Below are 20,822 nucleotides of genomic sequence, written 5' to 3' on the forward strand. Positions count from 1 at the left end.
GCCTTCACTTTTCTGTCCATCACATTATGTGGCTATTCAGCCCCTAACAGTAAGGAACTGCGCTAACTTCATCAGTGGGGCTACGTTTGGCACAGGCATATACAAACAAATACAAGAGTGCTCATTGTCTTTGAATCTGCTCCTCAGTCAATCGGTCAGCAGATGTCTGGGGGGGAGTGTGTGGCTCCTAGGGGAGGGGAGGGGAGGGGGGAAGATGAGGCCATTGAGGGGGAGGGGGAAAGTTTGACAGTCGCCCACAGTTGGCACCAAGGATCCAGGATGCTTTGGGGCGGATGGGGAAAGGGGCAGAGAGAGTGAGGCAGAGGTAGAGAGGGTGAGTGTTTATTGTAGGGGAACGAAGGAACCACAGATCCTTTTTCTCTTAGCATTTCACCTTTAGGAGAAACCAGAGAAAGTGAGAAGTGTGGAAAACAGACGCAAGAGAAAAAAAAGGATATGAAAAGAACATGAAAGAAAGAAATCGTCATTAAACGCACTACGAAGTTCTCTCTTTCCCTCTCTTCCTCCATCTCGCACCTCTCTCAATTTAATCTTAAATCCACTTCAATTTCCCCCGAGGGACTCAATTCTCTCTTTTCCTGTAAGTATTCTCTTTCATTCTCTTGCTTTTATTCTCTCAGTGTTTTCAGTGCCTTCGTGTGCCTCTGTGCCCTACTGTGAAATAATGCCTGTGAAAGACAAGAAATCTCAATCAATTGCTTGTTATTTGATTGCATTCATGAGTGAGTGACCTTCGTTTGGACTCTTCATATTGTAAATAAGTGAGGTGTGTGCATTTATGGGATTGGGAATAGGAAGAGCACTGTGGTGATTTAGTATGCATGACCTCAGCTATTCCAGAGTACGTGTGTGTGTGTGGCTTTGTATGTGTGTGTTTGTCCATTCCCTTCAAACAGGCTTCCTTTGGGTGTTCTGTGGCTGGCCAGTTCAAATCAATATTGTTAATAGGTTGTGTGTGTGTGTGCACTAATGCAGCTTATGTAGATTTACTGCTCTCTCTATTTGAGAGGCAGCTCCTCTTCTTCTAGTGCAGGACACATTTGTGGTCCTGCTGTCACACTGCAAATGTGTTGTACGATGCTGTAGGTGTTGCGAGTTCATGTTTGTCCGCCACAATCAGCGTCCCCTGGCCCTGATGTCCGAGTATCTGCTGGGGCTTCTGTCTCTGTCACTCATGCGAGCTTGGCTCTCCTCTTCCTCTTCCTACTTTGGCTGTGTCTCTCTAAAAGCCTCCTTGTCTGGCTAATTCTCTGTGTCGTTAGTTCTGTCTCTGTGGGTGGGCCTCTGTGACTCTCTGTGTGATTATGACAGGCCATCTATAGGGAGGCCTGCTGTTGCCAGAGAAGCTCACCGCAGTGTTCAGTCTGCCTGTAGGTCTGAGAGGCTTTGCGTCTCTATTTCCCCCTCAATCTATCTCCGCTGTGCTTTGTGTGCCTCTATCAATATCGGTTTGTGTCTATCAGTGGATTAACAAGCATCTGTCTCTCTCACTCCCCTGCTTCCTCTGTTTCCCCGCATTCCCAACAGTGAGAGACAGAAGGAGAGGGGTCCATTCCTCCTGGTAGAGTGACACCAGGAATTTTCTCTCTCTCTCTTTCTCTCTCTCTCTCTGCTCCACTTCCTGGCTCCTCCACCCTCCCCTCCACCATGACACTGCTGGCCTCCGAGAGGTCGCTTCTCATCCGTAACAAGTTCCGCTCAGGTGAGGATCCTGGAGTCTCAACTCACGCCAATTAAAAGAGAGATGGATTTATCTTCCCACAACAATGGCTTTACATCCCAGGCATAATTGGCAACATTAGCATCAATATGTAGAGGTGAAGTGTTTGTGAAGGTTATTGGCTGGTTGGTCAGTCACATTGTCTATCATGTGATCAATAGGATGAAGGTATTGATCATGGTGAATTGATCTAATGATTGCTACCCACAGGCAGTAATGTCTTGAATGGACATGAGGACAGCTCAGCCTGAGGATAAAGATCTCTGCATGTTACAGTGTGACAGTTAAACCAAAACATGTGCCGGCTTGTTGATGAACATGTTAAAACAGACCGTGGGCCTTTGCCAGCAAAGCCCTTTTGATTTAAAACCCCTTAAAAAACATTCAAATCTCTATTAGATTCAATATTATTTATGTTTTAATAAGCAACAATCAAATTTAAAGTTTGGAGAGCGGATTCTGAGTTACTGTGTATAAAAATGTAAACACTGTAGTTGAATGGACTGATGATATCCTACCACAGTCTAATCCAATACATTACTCTACAGATTACAACCTTCAGGAGACAACCAGCATTCTGTGACAAACTGCACTGAACAACTCTCCTATTACTGCATTATGCAAGTTCCTCTACAAGTTGTAGCGGCTGCTGCTCTGTTCCCAAGCAGCTGTCGTAAACGTCTGGTAAAATAGAGAGGCGAGGAAATGGAAATACAGATAGTCCCCTAGGTGTGCAAACACCTGCTGGAAAACGTGATTCTTTGGGGCAGCTGCTCTGTTTGAAATCATGTATGTGCACAGCCTGAGAGGTCTCCCAGTATGTCGACCCGACGTCGATCCTTTGCGAGGAAAACATTGAGCATTGACAGCCAACATATGCTGATATGCTGCGGTTTGTTTAAGTCCTTATTCATTGTTCTATAGTGGACAATCTTAACTGTTTTTGTTGACCTTTGACATGAATTGTTTCCACTGCAAATTTATCATGTCACAAGAGTCGGCATGTGCTCGACGCCACAGATTTTATGTGTCTACAAATTGTGAGAAATTCAACTAAAGTATCCTGTTGAATCTGAATAATTTTATGAGCCCTGAAAGGGTGAAAATAGGCAGTAACATAACAAAAACATTTAGAAGAAGACAAGTATTTAGAAAATGTTTATCATGTCTTATCCTTTATTGACCCCTCAGATTCATCTAAGTACTGGCAGCTGGGTTAGGAATGACAGTGTTGTTTGTAATGTAATGTATATCAAACCTACTATGAGGAGTTTTTAATGGTTATGAAACAGTATCAGTTTAATACTGATGTTTCAGACAAGAGCATCAGCAAGAGGACTGGTTATTCTGGCTGTTTCTGTTTTGTTATTCTAAATGCCTGCGACCAGCCCAAATGAACAAACTTATCCTGGCTTTCACCCAAAGGTGGTCACAACACTGGTCTGGCCATACATTAACCAGGAGTTGCCTTAGGTCAAAACAGAGTTAGCTTAGCTCTTAGACAGCTCACTTCTCTCCTCCTGGGGCCGTTGAGCCACCCGCTGCGATGCTCCGTCCAGCTTGTCAGGCTGGATGGCCGACAAATGCTGCGGACAGTCTCACTGTCCGCTGCTCTTTTTCGACACCCTGCAGGGACAGCCAAAATGAAAAATGAGAGTTAAATTTAGCTGCTGTAAATAATGTAATTTAAATTCTAGTTCAAGACTTGTATCGGGCCTCCAGTTAAAAAACAAAACAATCTAATGGCAGACACACGTGTGCTGAAATCAAACATAAACTCCAGCATTTGTTGAGACAACACAGCAGAGAGTCTTAATGTGTTTTAAATCCATATTTTTTCTGTGTTAAACTTGTGTTTTGAGTTGTCAGAGAGGCAGGAAAGCAGGAAGAGTATAGTTAGCAGCACAAATGAGGATGACGTGAGGAAGAGGGGATGTATGAGAGGCTTGTGGAGAGAGCGGGACAGCTGAAGGGGGGAAGGGACCAACAGAAATAGACATACTGAGAGATAAATAGTCACTGCCCTCAACCCCCTGCACAGTCCTCCCCTCCCCTCTCCAGGTCTCTCAGGTCTCAAAACTCAGTGAAATGTATCATAGGGGGGAAGCACTCGGTGTAACAGGCCAAGCCCTACCCTGCTTCACCTGTTTGCGTGTAGGCCTACTGAATGTTAATGTGTGTGTGCATACGGCTAGTGTGAAGGTATGTGTAGGCATGCAAGGAGACATATTATCTACAAGCATTGCAAAGTCAAGGCGTAATATAAGTTACAAGGCCATATCATTTAACAGTGATCGTCCTTCTCTTGCATTGCTCAACTCTTACCTTCCTACGTCAGTCATTTATTTTTCCAGATAACTTGTCCTTCAAAGAGAAATCAGACTAACTTACTGCTCCATCAGTGTAACCTGTGATATTTCATCATTTTTAACGCAGCCAGCTCAATCTCTCTCTTTTTTTCCTTTCAGTCCTGCAGTTGAGGATTCAGAATCGAAGGCAGAGTGAAATCAATGCAGACTCCGGTTAGTCTATGTGTATCATTAACATTGTGATTGATCCATCTACACTATGACTGCAGGCTGTATTTCATATTAATGATCGATTGACAGAGATTAGAGTGACATTTATGTTGATATATTTTCATTATGAATCAGTGGGAACAATTAGCAAGTATGATAACAACAAACATGATGTGCAAAATACACATTGAATTCACATTAATGAATCTGCACATGGTCACACTAACTGAATAAAAAAGCTTTTATTTTGAAATGCAGATAAAATGCAAAGATTTTGCCAATTCGGATACAAGTGTAAATGTGCAACATATGTGCAAAAACAACAATATGCTGTTAGTATCGGGCATTGTCTGAGGATAAATATGTAAATATATTGTACTAATTATGCATAAATACATCTAGATCTGTGCAACAAATGTGATACGTGCTAGTCTAGAAAAAACTCAGGAACAGGGGGTGTGCCTTGCTGTAGTTCCTTTTTTGTTGTCTGAGGCTGAGGCAGGTTGCATGAGGCACACTGCACATGTGGATGCCTGCCAGCATAAAAGAGCACCTGAGACACTCCATGGTGTAACTTAGAGGAATTAACTGAAGGCTGAAAGTGCTTTGTTTGTGCAGTGATTTAGCTGAGTTGCCCCTCCACAAACACTCTAATATAGATTAAAAAATGAAAGTCTGGATTAAATATATATATATATATATATATATATATATATATATATATATATATATATATACATATACACATACATATATACATACCTACTTGACTGCCATTTCATCTTATAACTACATCTTGTTTGTCTACATAGGGTTGAAATCTACTGCCACCCCTCAAAAAGCAGAGAAAGACCAGGGTGAAGCTCTGGTGAGTGGCATCCTGTTTCTCACTGCAGATCAAATAATGACACAAGCTGCCATGTAAAGACAGTTTCCCTCCACATATGTCATATTTTTTTCATTTTTATCAATTTGTGTTGATAACATTTGATAGAACAGAGCGAGAGCACATTTTGTTTACTTGTGTTACTTCCATATAGCCGTAAGTTCATAGGAAGTTAATGAACATGATATGAGATAAAGGTCAGTGTTTTCCCCACCATTGAATGGGTTAATTGGTTGTCTGTGTGGAGTCACCTCACTTGAGAAAAAAATAGTTTGAACTAGCTTCAGTGGTGAATCTTTATAGCACAGAGTCCAAGTTTTCCCTCAAAGACCTTGCAAATGTTCTGGGAGAAACACCAGTGAAAGTGAGCTTTTCATTCAGCTACACTGGCACTGAAGTAGACTTTTGTTTTTAACTTTCCCCTAAATGAACTGCATTATAATGTCTGGGCTGTTGGTTTGACCTGCTGTTTCCTGATGCAGCGTCTAACTGACGACGGTTCTGCTCAGAAGTTGCCCCCTAGTGGTCTGAACACTGAAACTGCACAAGGTGATGCCCTGCCTCCAGTAATGTTTCTGTCTCCTTCCTGCTTTACCCTGTCTGCAAAGTACATAGTAACATATTTCCCTGCCGCTCTCTCTTTCTGTCTGTGTGTATTTTATGCTCTCCACTCCCTGTTGTACAGGAGTTGAGCGAGGAAATGAAGTGTGTAAATCTTATGATGGGCTCGGTGTTTCATCAGCTGTCAGTTATATAGAAATGTGACCTTGTTGCGCACTGTAACTCTGCATTTTAAGCAGCCTGCAAACATATCAGTGATTGACAGCACATGATAAACCCGCCCATCCCGGGATCAGAGTCATCGTTTTCTGCCATTACTGACATCTCTCATCTCTCTTTATCTCTCCTCCTCTCCACAACCTCTAACCTTCCTTTTAATTCAAAAAACTATTATTATCATAGCTGACTTTTCAAACTGTCTGATTTCCCAAACGATGATTTCTGCCCTTTTAAAAATGTGTGTTTGTGTGTGTGTGTGTGTGTGTTCATATCCAAGGGAATACATCTCCCTATGGGTAGGAGTGTTTACTATTTTTTGATGCCTCTGATGCTTTGAATTTGGGACCGATTGCCTGTGGCAGCACTGTTGTGCATGCTCACACCACATATGTCCTGAGATCCTGTTGCTTCTCTCTCTCTCCAATCTCCTCTCCTCTCCTCTCTCTTTGCTGATCACCCATCTGTCCTCCTCTGTCCACTTATCTGCACCATTCTTCCCGCTTTCTCCCGCCTGCAGAGAGGGCTGTGTGTGGGGCCCAGAGGCAGAAGAAGGCTCGCCAGGCACAGGACCTCACTGAGAGGATCCAACATCCGCCTGGACCTGTGGAGCAACAGCACGAACACACACTGCCCCTGGAGAACCGTGAGCCAACACACATCTGCATGCGCTGACACACACCGGCAGGGTCATATACATTTTTTCTTTATTTCCCACTCAACCTCCTCTGCTCCTCTTTTGACCTTACTTTCTGTCACTTTTCATTTCCTCAGGTCCTGCTTCTTTCCCTCGGTCCGCTGATGTCTTCGAAGATGACATCTCCTCTTGCTCCTCCTCCTCTCCCACAGAGCAGCAGGGCGCTCACCAATCACCAGCCTTTCCTTCATTGCCAGGGGTCCCAGGTGACCAATTACTGAGTGACTTCTCAGCTGTGGGCCCACCCCTTAACCACAGCCCCAGTCATGCTCAGGTGAGGAAAGGACACTGAGATTTGCTTTTGCCTAAGAGTCATGTATTGCATTTTGGCAGCAACAAAGAAGTCTGATAGATAAATTCCCACCAATGACCTCTGATAAACAAATTAAAGTTGAGTATTAACAGACTGATGAGTTTATAAATAGCCTCATATGTCAACTCTGATAATCTGATATTCCGCCTTCAGTCTGGTATGGCGTTGCTCCCGGCAACCGAGGGCATCCGACAACCTATGAGTGTAACACTGGGTGAATCAAACTCCATGGCAACAACTGGGAGACCAAATGGGATGTATCTGACCTCTCAGACCACACCCCTGCTGCCAAAGGTAATGTGAGGTTAAGTGCATGCTAATACTGTCACATAAAAACCCCACAGCTTTCAGTTTGGTTTTCATTTTGGCACATTTAAAATTTAAGAGGGACTTTTTTTGTTTGTCAAGACTCTTCAAAATGAAATTATAATAGGTAGAATGCAAATTAATAAATGCGGCAATATGACATTTTCGTCCAGAAAAACATGTATTGTGTGTGTGTGTGTGTGTGTGTGTGTGTGTGTGTGTGTGCATGTGTGTGCTTGCTATGGTGAATGGTATTTGCGGCAGGTATACAACATAAAAGATAAAAGAGCATTTTAGAGGTCTTCGACCTAATAGGATGGTCACTCCTCTGTTTTGTCAAACACAATGCTCCGCTCTAAGCTGCTCTGCATTCATTACTGTCAATTTGCACTTCTGGGGGAGCTCCCTATTTGCCCTGTAGGTTAACACATTCACATACAAGCAGCATGGTTGTATGTCAGAACCGCCACATGCTGTCATCTGGAGATTTGCGGGGCATTTGTACATTTCATGTTAGAATTTAACCTTGACATGGGGCAAACACTGTCAAACGACTTGACATTTTCTCTGGGATATCTTATATGTTATTCTTGAAATTGCTCACTTGAACCACAGTATGGTTTGTTTCAATATGTGTCTTTACAGACAGCTCGGCCACCCAGCCCCACCTGCTCCTCCTCCCTGACCCCCTCCCTCAACTTCAACCATCTCTCCCGCCCACGGAAACCACGGGACACTAAACCCAAAATGAGGAAACTCAAATATCACCAGTACATTCCTCCAGACCAGAGAGGAGGGTCTGGGACTGGAGGTATTCAAAAATCCCTTTCATTTGTCCAATCAAGGCTTGCTTTTGTGGCAGGGTGTTTGAATTAATCCTAAAAAAATGTTTGTTTCCAGGGGGAGGAGCCAAACAGAAGAGCCCTACCCCTACCCAGTCTTTAGACCCAGCCTATTCCCACCTCCTCAAGCAGCAGCAGGTCTTCCTCCAGCTGCAAATCCTCCAGAACCAGCAGCAGCAACAGCAGCAGCAGCTACAATCCCAGCAGCAGCTCACTGTTGTGCCCAGGTACACCCACAGATTGTGTCAGTTAATCCAAACTGAGCCAACTATCGCTGCTCTACCAATAAGACATTAATCCTCCTATCGTATGGTTGAGTTAATGCTTCTGTCGTTCCTCCAGTGGAGATCACAGCGATCTTGTGAAGTCCTCTGGAGCCATGCCCCTAATTCCCCAACCTGTTCCCGCCACAACAAACCACACCCCAATGGACACAAACCCTGCATCCAAGCCAGAGCCTCTTCCTGCAAATCTTGTTGATCTAACAGTAAGAAAAGCATAAGCAGAAAATGCCAAAAAATGATAACTACAACTTACAACTCATGGTGAAAACAAACCCCTAAGTGTCCTTTGTCCTTCCCCCTCCACCTCTTCCCTTTCTTCAGGTGTCAGAGTTGAGGCAGCATCTACGTAAGCGCGGCCTCCCTGTCTCCGGCACCAAAACTGCTTTGTTGCAGCGTCTCCGCCCCTTCCAGCTTCCCCCCTCTTGCCTCACCCCTGCCTCCCTCTGCCAGCTGGGTACTGGCCTGGAGACCCTCACCCCTTGCCCCCCTCTCCCACCCAGCCAGAGCCCCAGCTCAAGCTCCAGCTCTGGACTAGACTCACCTAGCAGCAGCCCGAACCAACAGATGTACATCCCGGACAGGGGAATTCCTAACGGGATTCTCAGTGACGCTCCAAGTGGAATTCTGAACACGGTGCCAAATGGTTTCTCGAATGCTGCGTCAGTCAGTTTGGCAGGTGAACAGCGTGGTCTAACCAACGCTGTCTTCCTGGCTCCAGCCAACACCGCCTCGGGAACTCCAAGTCCCAGTCTACCCATGTCTTCGTCCTCGCCCCTGCAGTGTGGGACTCCCTGGAGAACGGACACTGAGCAGCAGCAGCAGCAGCAGGAGCTGAGTGTGGAGCTGGAGATGAGGGAGAGATTAAGGAGCAGGCCCAGGGACCGCTCCACTAACGCCGGCAACGAGGTGAGCAAAGACAGGCTTGGATCTTTGATGTGTTGGGAATAGTTCATTTAACAGGGGGACTGCTCTCCAGAACTGCAATCATTGATATGTTTTTTTATTATTCCTCCAGTCTTGCGGAGGAACCCTTCATCCATTCCTGCAACAGGATCCTGGATGCTCTAGAGGCAAGCCAGAAACGGACGCACAGACAGAGTTGTTGTTTACACAGGTAAACACACAAATCAATACACACATATCTTGGATAATCGCTTTTCAAGGGTACTCTACAGAGCCTGGTCAAACGCAAGCATACTCTCATCACCGCCTGTCAATTAATTCATCCTTGCTTTCTAATCAGGTGTTTTGCTGCCAGCCGTGTGATGTGATTGGCCAGGATTTTGAGCTGCCAGTGCAGATTACAGCAAGTCCTGTTCAGACCTTGCCCGGCGTTCGCAGCTTGGAGGAAGAACTACAGGAAGCTATCCAGAAAGCACAGGTTAGAGTCTGTAGATGAAAAGGAGGAGATCTTCAAGAATTCCTTTTGTATGATAGGATTTAAGTGTTTTTCCTTTCTTCTGGCCACAGATGGACCCTCGGCAGTCTATAGATGACATTCTGGATGAGCCTATGACTTGTGTTGGTGAGTCTCTCATGATTAATAAAGGCTGCAACTTAAATGACACTGATGTTTCTATCAGTGTCCAATCCTTTTTACTGCCATTCTTCCAGGCTCTGTTGATGTCTCCGATCACAAATCCCCAGCCCACTCAGCCCCTGACCCTTCGCCTCCTCCTCCTGCTCCTCATGCTGATCAGTCCCAGGCCTCCCAGCAGCACAACAAGGATGACAACTTCCTGCCCTCACCTCTTTGCTCCTCTCTCTTGCTGGAGCTCCCCCCATCTCCTGCTGTAATAAATCCCAGCCAGGTGATCCCAGCGCCTCCCCCGCCCCCCATCTGTACCTCCCCTCTGTCGTCCATGGGGAAGTCACGGAAACGAAGGGCTCCGACACTGTTTGACGCCGCCGACTGGCTCGAAACGCTGACATCTGGCCTCCGCCCTCTCACTCCACCGGCAGCTCCTTTTGTTGAGTCAGACTTCAGTCTGGATTCAGACCTGAATGTCAGTCGGGTATTGGATCTCATGATAGAGCAGTGGTGAGGACTTGCGTGCCGCATATCTGTTCGTAACTTCCTTGTATGTACAGCAGGTGAATGTTGTATTCTATAATGGTCATGAATGGGGCAAACTGTGTGCATCCCACTGAGGGCACAAGATTAGGAATAGCGGCCTCCATCCATCCAAAGGCTGTCAGAGGCACTGGCTCCACGCAATGTCGAGAGCTGGATTCATCGCTGGCTTTCATGGGGCAACAAGAGCACAAACACACGCACACACATACGCACACGTTGACACTGCAGAACGCTGTTTAAAAGCACTTGGGCTCAGCCAGAAATGGCTAACAAGCAACACATCTGTGGATTGACACACTCCACAGCACAATGTTTGCAGTGCAAAACAAAAGAAAACCTGGTGGCATATTAATTTAAACATGCTTCCTGGCTGCGCTGTGTGAATGTTGTTTCTGACTTATCTCCAAAACCCGTTGTCGGATTGGGTTTGAGTGTGGCCCCTGGTGTTGACTCAGTCATTGAGTCCTAGCCATTCATAAAGCCCATTTACAGTGTGTAAAAGCCAGACAGAGCACACAGCTTGTGTGTGGCTCCAGACCTTAACCCTGGTGCCAGACACACAGTCGGCATGCAGAGGGAGAAAGCTGGCAGAAGCCACAAACAAGCAGTGTGTGTGCGTGCACGTGTGCAAGTGCAAGTGTGTGTGTGTACGCCTGTTTGTACGTGTGTTAAGTATGTGTGTGTTGAACACGACTGACTGTGTGTGACTGTGCACACAAGGCGGCTTTTGTTTGTATGTGTCAACACCCAAATGCCTCCATGTATATTTATAAGCATTAATGCCAAATGCACTTGTAGTTATTTGCTTACTTTTAAGTGTGCCTGTTTGTGTGTTGTATGATTGATCTGTGAGAGGATCTGTGTGAAAGACAGAAAAGAAGCTGTGGATTTCTGTGTCCACATTTCAGACCAGACATTTCATTGTACTCTCATTGCCAGCGGGCAGTTACTCCAGTGTAGTTATCCATCGTAATCATCAGAACAACCACATTACCTTGTTCAAGTCACTGTTCTCCAGGAGAGCAATCAGGCAACCACCCCAAAAATAGTCCCTATACAAATGCTCCAATCAGACAAGTGAGAGTTTCCTCATCGCTTTGCAAAAACAGGTGGTCATTTTGTTCCCTGATTAACCCCCAACAGTGTCTGGCTCGCTGCACGGTGCTTACTCTGCTACTAGCAAAGCCAGATTTAGCACAATTTATAACCCAATCCCAAGGCCACACCTGTTCACTTAGTGTGAATTAATTCCACAAATGTTTTATTTGACATTGTTAAATCTTTGCTGTACATTTCAAAATGACCATTTACATTAAGTGAAAATGCACTGTAGAATTAGCATAAAATAATATGTTTGGATAATATGTAACGTGTCACATGACCAGAGCTTGAGTTGAAGCCAATACAGTTTACTTAACAGCGACAGTGATCTTGCTTTTATATTCTACATGATTTACTGGTCATGCAGAAATGGGTTAATTATTTGTTTGCATAATACACTCTCAGTGAGTTATGTCCATTCTAAACCCCATTTAACATAAAGACATTAATGGAAAAAAATCTGACAGAGGTTAGCTGACATTAACCTCTGCTGTACCAGATAAATGTAATTTAGACACAAGGTCTCATCTACATGAACTTATGTTCTGTCCTCAATTGGCTGCAAATCCTATCAATCATTTCTAGAGCTCTGATTGGCTCATTCATATATAGGACATTGGTATAATCCGATAACTAACTGGAAGTCCTTCTGTTAGACCACTTTATTGTGAAAAAAAGGTTTTGTCCCCTCCTCAGTCTCCAAAGTGTTGCGTTAAAATAAAGGTTAAGTGCTGAGTGCAATATGATTTGTGTAAAGGGCACATAAACTGGCAGATCTGAGGTTCTTCGTATGTTCATGTCATGTTTTTGTATGCAAACTTTTCAGTGTTGTTGTCAGCCAGTTACTTGTTCTGATGATTAGTCTGTGTCTTACTATTCAGCCACGGATTATTATTGGAAGAAGATATCTGTGCGTAGGCAAACCTTCAACACAGAGCTTTATGTTGAAGCGACTCTTGTACAGCTTTCTCTATGAAAAATGCAGCAAAATGTGGATGGATGGCTATGATAATCATAGTGATCAATAAACATTACCGGCTGCATGAATTAAAAAAAAAAGAAAGAATTGATAGGCAGGAGAGTAAAATGCTACCTCCTGTGACTTCCAGTGCTTTAGGGCCAACACCAGTGTTCTCCTTGTTTCTTATTTAATTTCCAAATACTCGTGCAGAGTTTCCTGGAACATCCTGAGACAGTTTCAGAGGTTTGACCAAACCTCAGGCTACAGTCTTCTATTTTAAAATTTAAAACATCTATTTTAAACCGGTTAAAATCAACCTGATCTAGATTTAAAGCTGGTTTGGACAGACTGGAAACACTCGGGTGTTTCAGTTAACTGGGACTCTCTGTTGGCCACTTCTGCTGCTATAAATGCCTTATTGTGAAAACATGAGAGGAAAATAAAATGTGTTTGCTTTTATTTATTATGTAACTTATTCATGCAAAAGATATCAACCACTGTCAAAAAATGTATTTAAAAGCAAGAAGAAAATTAAAGTCTTAATAGATTTTCTATTTGGTTCCTCTTTCTTTTATTTTTTATCCATGTAAAGTGAGCAAACAACTCACTGCTGTGATATCGCACACGGAAAAGATAATCAAGTGAATTGTTTTATGGAGAAATAACTGCTGATAACTTATATGTTTCACATGGAAACTGTCCCAAATTATACCCTCTTAAATATTGATGATCACAAAGTAAATTAAATATTCATTTTTACCAATATACTACTTAAATAGCCATGAAATAGCACTAACTTCCACACGGCTTGATGGTTAATCTTCCAAATTACACAGTGGAAATGTAATGTAGAAGACCAATGATGTAACTTTAAATAAAAAGCTGGATAAATATGACCTCCAGTCAGGCATCATCAAAGGACCACCAAATGAAACCGAAAAGATATCTTATTTTCAGAAAATTTATATTTCTCTTAAAGTGGCTCATCATAGTAAAACACAATATTATTTAATATCATATTACTACAATGAAAGCCTATGTTCCAGGGCTGATTTGAGCTAAATGCTCACATCAACAACATGCTAAGCAGGTACAATGCTTACCCTGTTCAGCATTGTCAAAATATAGTACATTTATGCTCTTCCAATTCAGGGGGGGGGGGGGGGGGGGGGGGGGGGGGGCAGGGTATTTCATGGCAAGCCATCCAATAATTTTACTCAATGTCAACCTCATGGTAGCGCTAAAGGAGGAGTCAGGGTGGAGCGACTGGCAGATCCCTGTTGCCGTCCATTGAGCCTTATTGCTAACATGTCTAAAAATGAGTGAAGATGTCATTACTAAATGTGACAGCTATTTTACTTACTAGTTGTGATGCTGATGTATTCTGTGTTTTATAATCCATGATTTTTTGTATTTGTCAATATTCCTGCAGACTGCCTCTACTGTAAACTGCATCTCTTAATGAATGGAGAAACTTGGCTTAATAGATCACACATACCTGATGGATGACTCAGGATGTTTTTCCTCTCTGATGTCTTGCCAAACAACTCACATTGCTCGGCAGTGAAGACGCCTTGAAAAACTCTCCTTTTTTCCTCATCAGGATGACTTCAGAATTCAGAGACACTGTTGCTGCAAATGAGCCACGTCTATAAAAGCAGGTTGGTTGATAAATTGATTGATTGATCACAGACCAAGATCTGTTGTGTGGATCCATCTCCATTTCACTCAAAGAGAGGAATACAAAGATACAACAGACAGTTCTTCAGACTCACTTACAGCTCAGAGAGATCTAAACCAGCCTGTCTGTTGGTTCTATAGCGAGCTAAAGCTGCATATTTTGATAAGTTTAACCCCACCGTGCCTGTCTAGAGACCAGGCACAAAGAGAAGAAATAAGATGAGACAATCTACTCTCTTTGACTTATCCACCCAGGGGCGAGAGTGTGTTTTCACAGGGGTAATACTCCAAAGCTGTGACCAGGGTGTAATGAGGGATTGTCTGTAATGGCCCCTCTAGCCGTTCCACATCACTTCCTCCTCGTCCCCCCTTTGCAATAACCGCTTCCTGCGCGATTTCATGGGAATTAAAGGGAGAAAGGTGTGTTTCATATGTAAAGCAGGTAGCTCTTGCTGAGACGTGAGATGGTTTGTGTGGATTCCTTCCCTAACTCCCTCCATCTCTCCCTCTCTCTCCCTTGCTCTCTCGTTTCGTCTCTTGGGTCGGAGTTGGGATGGGGTGTTGGGGGGGGGCTGGTTGAGGTAGGCTTTGATCACTGGCAGAAGGTCGCTATGGTTCGATTTCTGTGGCACTCCTCTGAGAGGTTTGCTCTGCAATTATAAACCATGTGAGAGAAGGCAGAGGGATGTTAATTTCTGAGCAGCTACTGTAGTCCATGTGTCAGTTAGCCAACAGCGAACATGAATCACATTTACAATATGAGGCAGAAAAAAGGCATTTGGTACCACAGCAGCCAATACATGGGATGTAAAATCCATTAAATAATCTCTTTACCATGTAAGCTGTGTGGTTATAAGAGACTCATTGAAGGACTGCAAGTGCTGAACTTCCGCTGGCTCCATGTCCACAGCCTCATACATACTGTAGATACTATAAAGTACTTATTTAAACCTGCAATAACTGATTTTTGGCCACTTGGCGGAATGGAAACAAGCTGTGAATACAACATTTACATATTACCAGCTCGCGTTTTAGGAAACGGTTGCCCACATACATGTCCAGCAGATACAAAGGAGCATTTGTTTCGTGTTTCTAGCCAACCAACAAATGTTAGTCCAACGTTTACATGCTCTTGTTTGCCCTAAACAGGCAACACAAAGGTTAGGTTGGTTATGAGAGTTATGGTTTATGACTGTGTATAGCCTGTTTCAAGCCAAATTTGCAAACTCTACATGATGATAGCAAAACATTGTTCTTAATTTTTACAAGTGTACTACAGAGAGCCTTACAACATTATCACCTGTTATTAATTTAAAAAAAAATTTGAAAGAGAAAGAGTAACAGCAAATATAACTATAATCTTAAATACACATAAAAATACTGTATGAACTTGTGTGATTTCAGTACATTTGCACCATGAACAATTTACCAAACATAAATAGGTGCTAAACTGGCTGTTGAAAATATATTTAAAACCACTGTTTGTGTAGAATTTGAAAATGCCTGACTTTGACACTCCCAGTTGAGAGCCACTGTCAGTGAACGCACCCTGTTCTCCATGATGGATGTGATCTGGAAACACTGGGGCGCTGAAAGCAACACATGCATTACAATTATCTCTGGGATTGTCTCATATTTGTCCAAACAAAAACTTGCAATTGATATTCTTTAATTACATTAAATGTCTACACATTTAAACTTTTATTTCAATAATTGAAACAGAGGGAATGAAAGAATAAAACAAACAGCAACAGTACAGGAATGAATAGATTCTTGGCTTTTGATTTTCATGTACACCCTCATCTAAGCAGCCGGCGTTTGCAAAAACAGTGTTGTACTTTTTATATGGATCCTCAGACTGCCTCTTCACGTATATAGAAAGAAAATAAAAACATCTGAATGTATCATTTCCTCTTGGGACACAAAACATGGAGATTCAGTGGAACCACTGCAGAAATCTTGTTTTCTGCCGCAAAACTGGTGAATTATTACTGCTGCTCTGCCCCAAGGAGGAAATGTTTGAAAAATTCAAATGTTGTTCTCTGTTGTTGTTCTCTCTGCCATTAGAAGATAGAAGTAATGTTTCGACAACTATCACGTATCATAGCAGGGTCTTACACTATGTAATTATACAATTTGCAAATAGTAATTTGTATAATTTGTATTTATAAAAGAGAAGCAATTGAGAGAAGATGTATTTTGATTCATGATGATAAACTGCTTCTGTGAAGAGGCTGTTGTTGAAGAATGATTAATTATTCTTCCTATGCTCAGAATAACTAATTTCCTTGTAGTTCTCTGTTCAACTGTGTTTAACTGGTTCATTTACTGCACCTCATGAAATCTGTTATCACACAGCACATGCGACCAATATGGAACATGCCCCTCAGCATTGCTAATCATGAAATTACGGCTGTGGGAATTTTACCTCCACACTGCAGTCTGACTCCTGCTGCTCAAAACCCTGTTTCTGTGCTAAAATCTTGCTAAAGGGACATACATAGAATATTTCAAAAGACATGGCAGGGTGCAGTTTTATCCTGTGAAGCAAGGATGCCCTGAAACTGTTTAAAGTAGCCCGTGTCTGTGTCTGTAACTAGAGGCTTCTGCAGCTTTCCAGCGCTACCACACATCAAACTGCAGGGCTGGTTAAGCTGAGCTGCTGCTCGTCTTTGTTTAAAACTGTGTGAGATGGGGAAGGCTAATTGGACTAATTAGCACCAAAACAAGGCTTGACTGAACAATCTTTCTGTACCACAGATGTTTTGCCTCTTTTTAGTTGAAAAAAGATGCAGGAAGAAAAGAGACTCATTTTCAATGCTAACCCAATGTGGCATTATTAGGCTCTGTGAAGTCACAAAACGGGCGGGAAGACTTGCTTTTGATGTACTGGTGCTTAAACTGACCTTTGCCACAATAGCGGGAGCCCCAGCAACTCCAACCGAGCTTCTTGACAGTCAGTAGTTGAGGCGCACTACCCTGTGGGATGAAAGCTTAGCCAACTTTACACTTTTCTTGTCTGAACTGTATTTTTTCCTGGGCTTTGTGTTACCTCAAAAATGTTTGAAGTTTGAAGTCCAACTGTAATCCCAAGACTCAAGGCTTCATGAAGACTTCATAAAGACTACAATACTCTACCTCAATAGACCCATAAAGTGGAGTTTGGGCAGATACAGCATGTAATGCGCTGACTTCCGTTGACAGTATTTCATTTCTGTATGGAGAATGTGAAGGCTATTCCCTGCCGTGATACTAAAATCAGTGTTTTGCTGAATTGTGTTCAGGACCTGCTGAAGAACATGAGGATCATCTGAAGATTTTGTGCCTCATTTTCATCATTTTGCTGCTCCAGTGCCTCATGTTATGAGCCCAAAACGACTCCACTGTGCAGTGCACACATTGTCTTGTACTAATACAAAAAAGTAACCCAGAGGGTTTTTGGTAAGTATCCCTATCTTGAAAATCTTACTAACATGCTGTAGGCTGAGAGTGGGATAAATATTAGAAAATAGTATTTTCCATTATAGTGGTTTATTATAATATAAAAGTCTGAGAGGCTTTCGTGGATCCTGTGAATATTTTAATATGAAATTTAATCATGTTGAAAAAAAAGTTCTCATTTCAGGACATTGCTCCAATGACAGGACCTGTACTATGTAAAATAAAGCATTTAGAAACCAATAGTATAGAATAGCATGTTAAAGAGAGTCTCAATGCATTGATGTGGGAGTGTAATTCAAAGCTACTATCCCTATCTGTTACTATCTTAGCTAATACAGCAAATGAACGCACATCTTAATTCATTCCTTGTGTTTATGCTCGTGTTTTAAGTTTTGGAAAGGTGATAAAAGCGACGCCACCCTCCTAACTCTACAGAGTGCTGCTCTTACTTGAGCCCCGTGCACAACGTTTTGGCATGTGGAGAAATGTAAAGCATGAGAGGCCTACGGTGCCTCGTTACGGTTGCTAAGATACGATTGGATGATCGCTGTATGGTGGCAGGGTTTAGCGAACAGTGAACTGTGTCAATCTAAAGACTGGCCAGTGTGGGGAAGGGTCCCAAGATAAATATCACTGCAAATATATGGATTCTATTCTTATCTGATCAGAGTGCATATCTGTTTGCATCCCAATACTGGATTCATAGTTTGCATTTCCAGTCTCAGTTTGGTGAGACAGTGCACTCTCACATACACAACTGAAACCTTGTGAAATTACCAGCAGTAAAACAAGGTGAGCCTGTTACAACTTGAGCTGATTTGTGATACGAATTTAAACTCGTGTGAAAAGGCCCAAATGTCTTTCAGAGGATAAAGGCCAAGGACACAGGGGTCATTTTTTTTCTTAACACTTTGTTTTAGCACTGCTGACAGGAATAGAGATGACAGATGACTGTGACTCATTCCTTCTCAAATTAATACTTCAGTACTGTATATCCTCAAAGGTGATTCTACCTTCATTCATGTGTTCGATCACTCTGCATGACAATGGTGTTAATTATAGAAACCTGTTCGCGAGAGTCAATTTGGTCCAAATTCAAATCCAAATTTAAAACGCGTTTTTTTTTATCTTCATAATAAGGGGCAAATATCCAAGAGAAATGATAAAACACCTCTGTAAAGTCACATCAAAAATCACATTAGGGAGCCTTCAGAGCCAATTTTCCCTCTGAGGTGTGTGAGAGCTGGAGGTTAGTGACCCACAGTAAATCTAAAAAGGTGTGACACTTTACAAGTAACGCAACCATGCACTTCATCAGTACTTGCTCCAATTTTTCATGAGAATTGAAGTGGCAAATGCGATGATATTATTGCCTTATGTTTTTTGTTTAAGGTTTTAGAAAACTGATGTTCTTGCACTTTGACAGAGGACTAGATCATTCTCTCCGAGTCACTGTGTTGTCCTGTTTATTCACGAGTGTAAAACACTAGGTGCTACTGTTCTGACAGTCCTGACATGTCACATCGTTGTGCAAATTTAGCACGAGCAAACTTTTCTGTTTACCCCACGTGGTATTTTAGATTTTCAAGCCATCAATATATGTATATCATACACCTGAACTGTAGATCTGTCCTCCTGAGAGTTATTGCCTCGTAGAAGCAAGATTACAGCCAAATCAGATAAAACAAAGCCTGTGCCACAAGCGTGATTGTGTGAGTGTTTGAGTGAGTGACTATCTACGTGTGTGTACGTGTGCCGTACAAAGGACACAGCTGAGTTCCAGCGCAGCGAAGCTACACCCCTCACCGCTGACTTTGTGATCCCCGCTGGGTCTTTCCTGTGCTTCTTAGTAACGACTCATGTTTGAGGCCGAGTGTCAATGACAGCCCACCTCACACTCTCAGCTGCAGTGAAACACAGCCCAACCTTGCCTCCAGCTGGTTGCATTGTAATAATGAAAAATAGATGCTGGGATTTGTGCATGCCTGGCTGCTCGTTTGAGTGTGCGTGCATGCATGCACAAGTGTTACCTCCTCTATTAGTTTGCTGGGAACCAGGGAGAGCTGGTAGGTGTGTTCACCCTGTGGCCATGCTTTACCCATGTTAATGAGGATACAGGGGCTCCCATCCCTCCAAGGTCATACTCACTGTAGGAGCACTGTAGGGATTAACTACCCCCTGCATCCTTATACCATATGCTCTGAGTACAACCATGTGCACTCACAGATTAGGTTGACCTCGGCATATTTGTGCATTTCCGTCTCTGCAAATAAGTATGTATGTATGCCATAACCAGCATTTGCTCAAGGTGTGCCAATCCCTCTAGCCCATATCATCAGCAGTGCTGTTTTTCATATTAAATATATATATATATAATATCTTAGCTCAGACATCTGTCCTGTTTAGATGGTAACAGCACACTGTCAATGGCAACTATGATGCTTCGATACTCTTTCCAAACAACATAGCCGTAAAAGAATAGTTGAAATTTTGAGTTAGATGAGAAGATGAGTAGCTATAAGGCTACAGTTAGCAGCTAGTTAAGTTATCCTCTAAAACACATTAACTTCTTGTATCTCATTTGATCTGTCCAAACAACTGAATTGTAATAAGTTCCCTGGAAGATGACAAAATGTTTTTCATAATTTCTTTACTTTAAAATGTTGAGAACCATTAGAGGAGCAGGTGGGTGGATTTTTTTTTTAACCTATAGACAAAGCCAGACTAGCTGTTTCCACCTGTCAGCAGTTTTTATGCTAACTTCACCTACGCTAAGCTTCATATTAAATGTACAGAGTACAGGAAAGCATATTTCTCCTAAAAAAACCTGCTCCTTTAAGCGAGGCTTCATGGCATGCAGCAGCAATCATCCGACAGTCTTACTATGCTGTGTTCGGTGGCCAATTCTGAGTTTGTGCATAAAAACCTTGGCATGGCTCTGTCCGTTCCACAGTTGTCTTGCTGCTCCATGGCTGCCTCTTTAAGCCCTCCAGAATGCTTCCAAGGAGAGATTGCCATGCTTGAGCTAATCTCAGAACCCAGAACCAAATCTTGCTCTGTGGCAAGCTACTGGTTGTCTGTCAGGAGAGATTCTGCTCCCTCTACCTTAACAACCAAGCCAACCAAGCATGACCCCCTCTCCTTCAATGGAAGACCCATATATGCCAGCGCTCTCTCCTCATGTCTGTCTTTGTCAT

At 42.9% G+C, this 20,822-nt stretch overlaps 1 protein-coding gene across 2 annotated transcripts; it reads left to right on the forward strand.

The window, feature by feature from the left end:
* The first annotated feature begins 371 nt into the window (after positions 1-371).
* On the forward strand, positions 372-14,121 carry LOC139205821 (myocardin). 2 transcript variants are annotated; one of them, XM_070836148.1, is made up of 17 exons: positions 372-601; positions 1,549-1,723; positions 4,210-4,263; positions 5,073-5,128; positions 5,629-5,695; positions 6,444-6,569; positions 6,698-6,894; positions 7,087-7,227; positions 7,885-8,050; positions 8,140-8,308; positions 8,424-8,568; positions 8,687-9,271; positions 9,381-9,479; positions 9,609-9,746; positions 9,836-9,890; positions 9,980-10,406; positions 13,937-14,121. In XM_070836148.1, coding segments are annotated over exons 2-17 (2,481 nt in total). In that variant the 5' UTR covers positions 372-601; positions 1,549-1,668; the 3' UTR covers positions 13,938-14,121. The 2 variants fall into 2 exon arrangements, with proteins under 2 accessions (XP_070692249.1, XP_070692248.1); XM_070836147.1 differs by lacking the exon at positions 13,937-14,121 and having other exon boundaries at positions 9,980-13,056.
* The last annotated feature ends 6,701 nt before the right edge of the window (positions 14,122-20,822 follow it).

This window comes from Pempheris klunzingeri, chromosome 8, assembly GCF_042242105.1.
Source record: "Pempheris klunzingeri isolate RE-2024b chromosome 8, fPemKlu1.hap1, whole genome shotgun sequence".
Lineage (NCBI taxonomy): Eukaryota > Metazoa > Chordata > Actinopteri > Acropomatiformes > Pempheridae > Pempheris > Pempheris klunzingeri.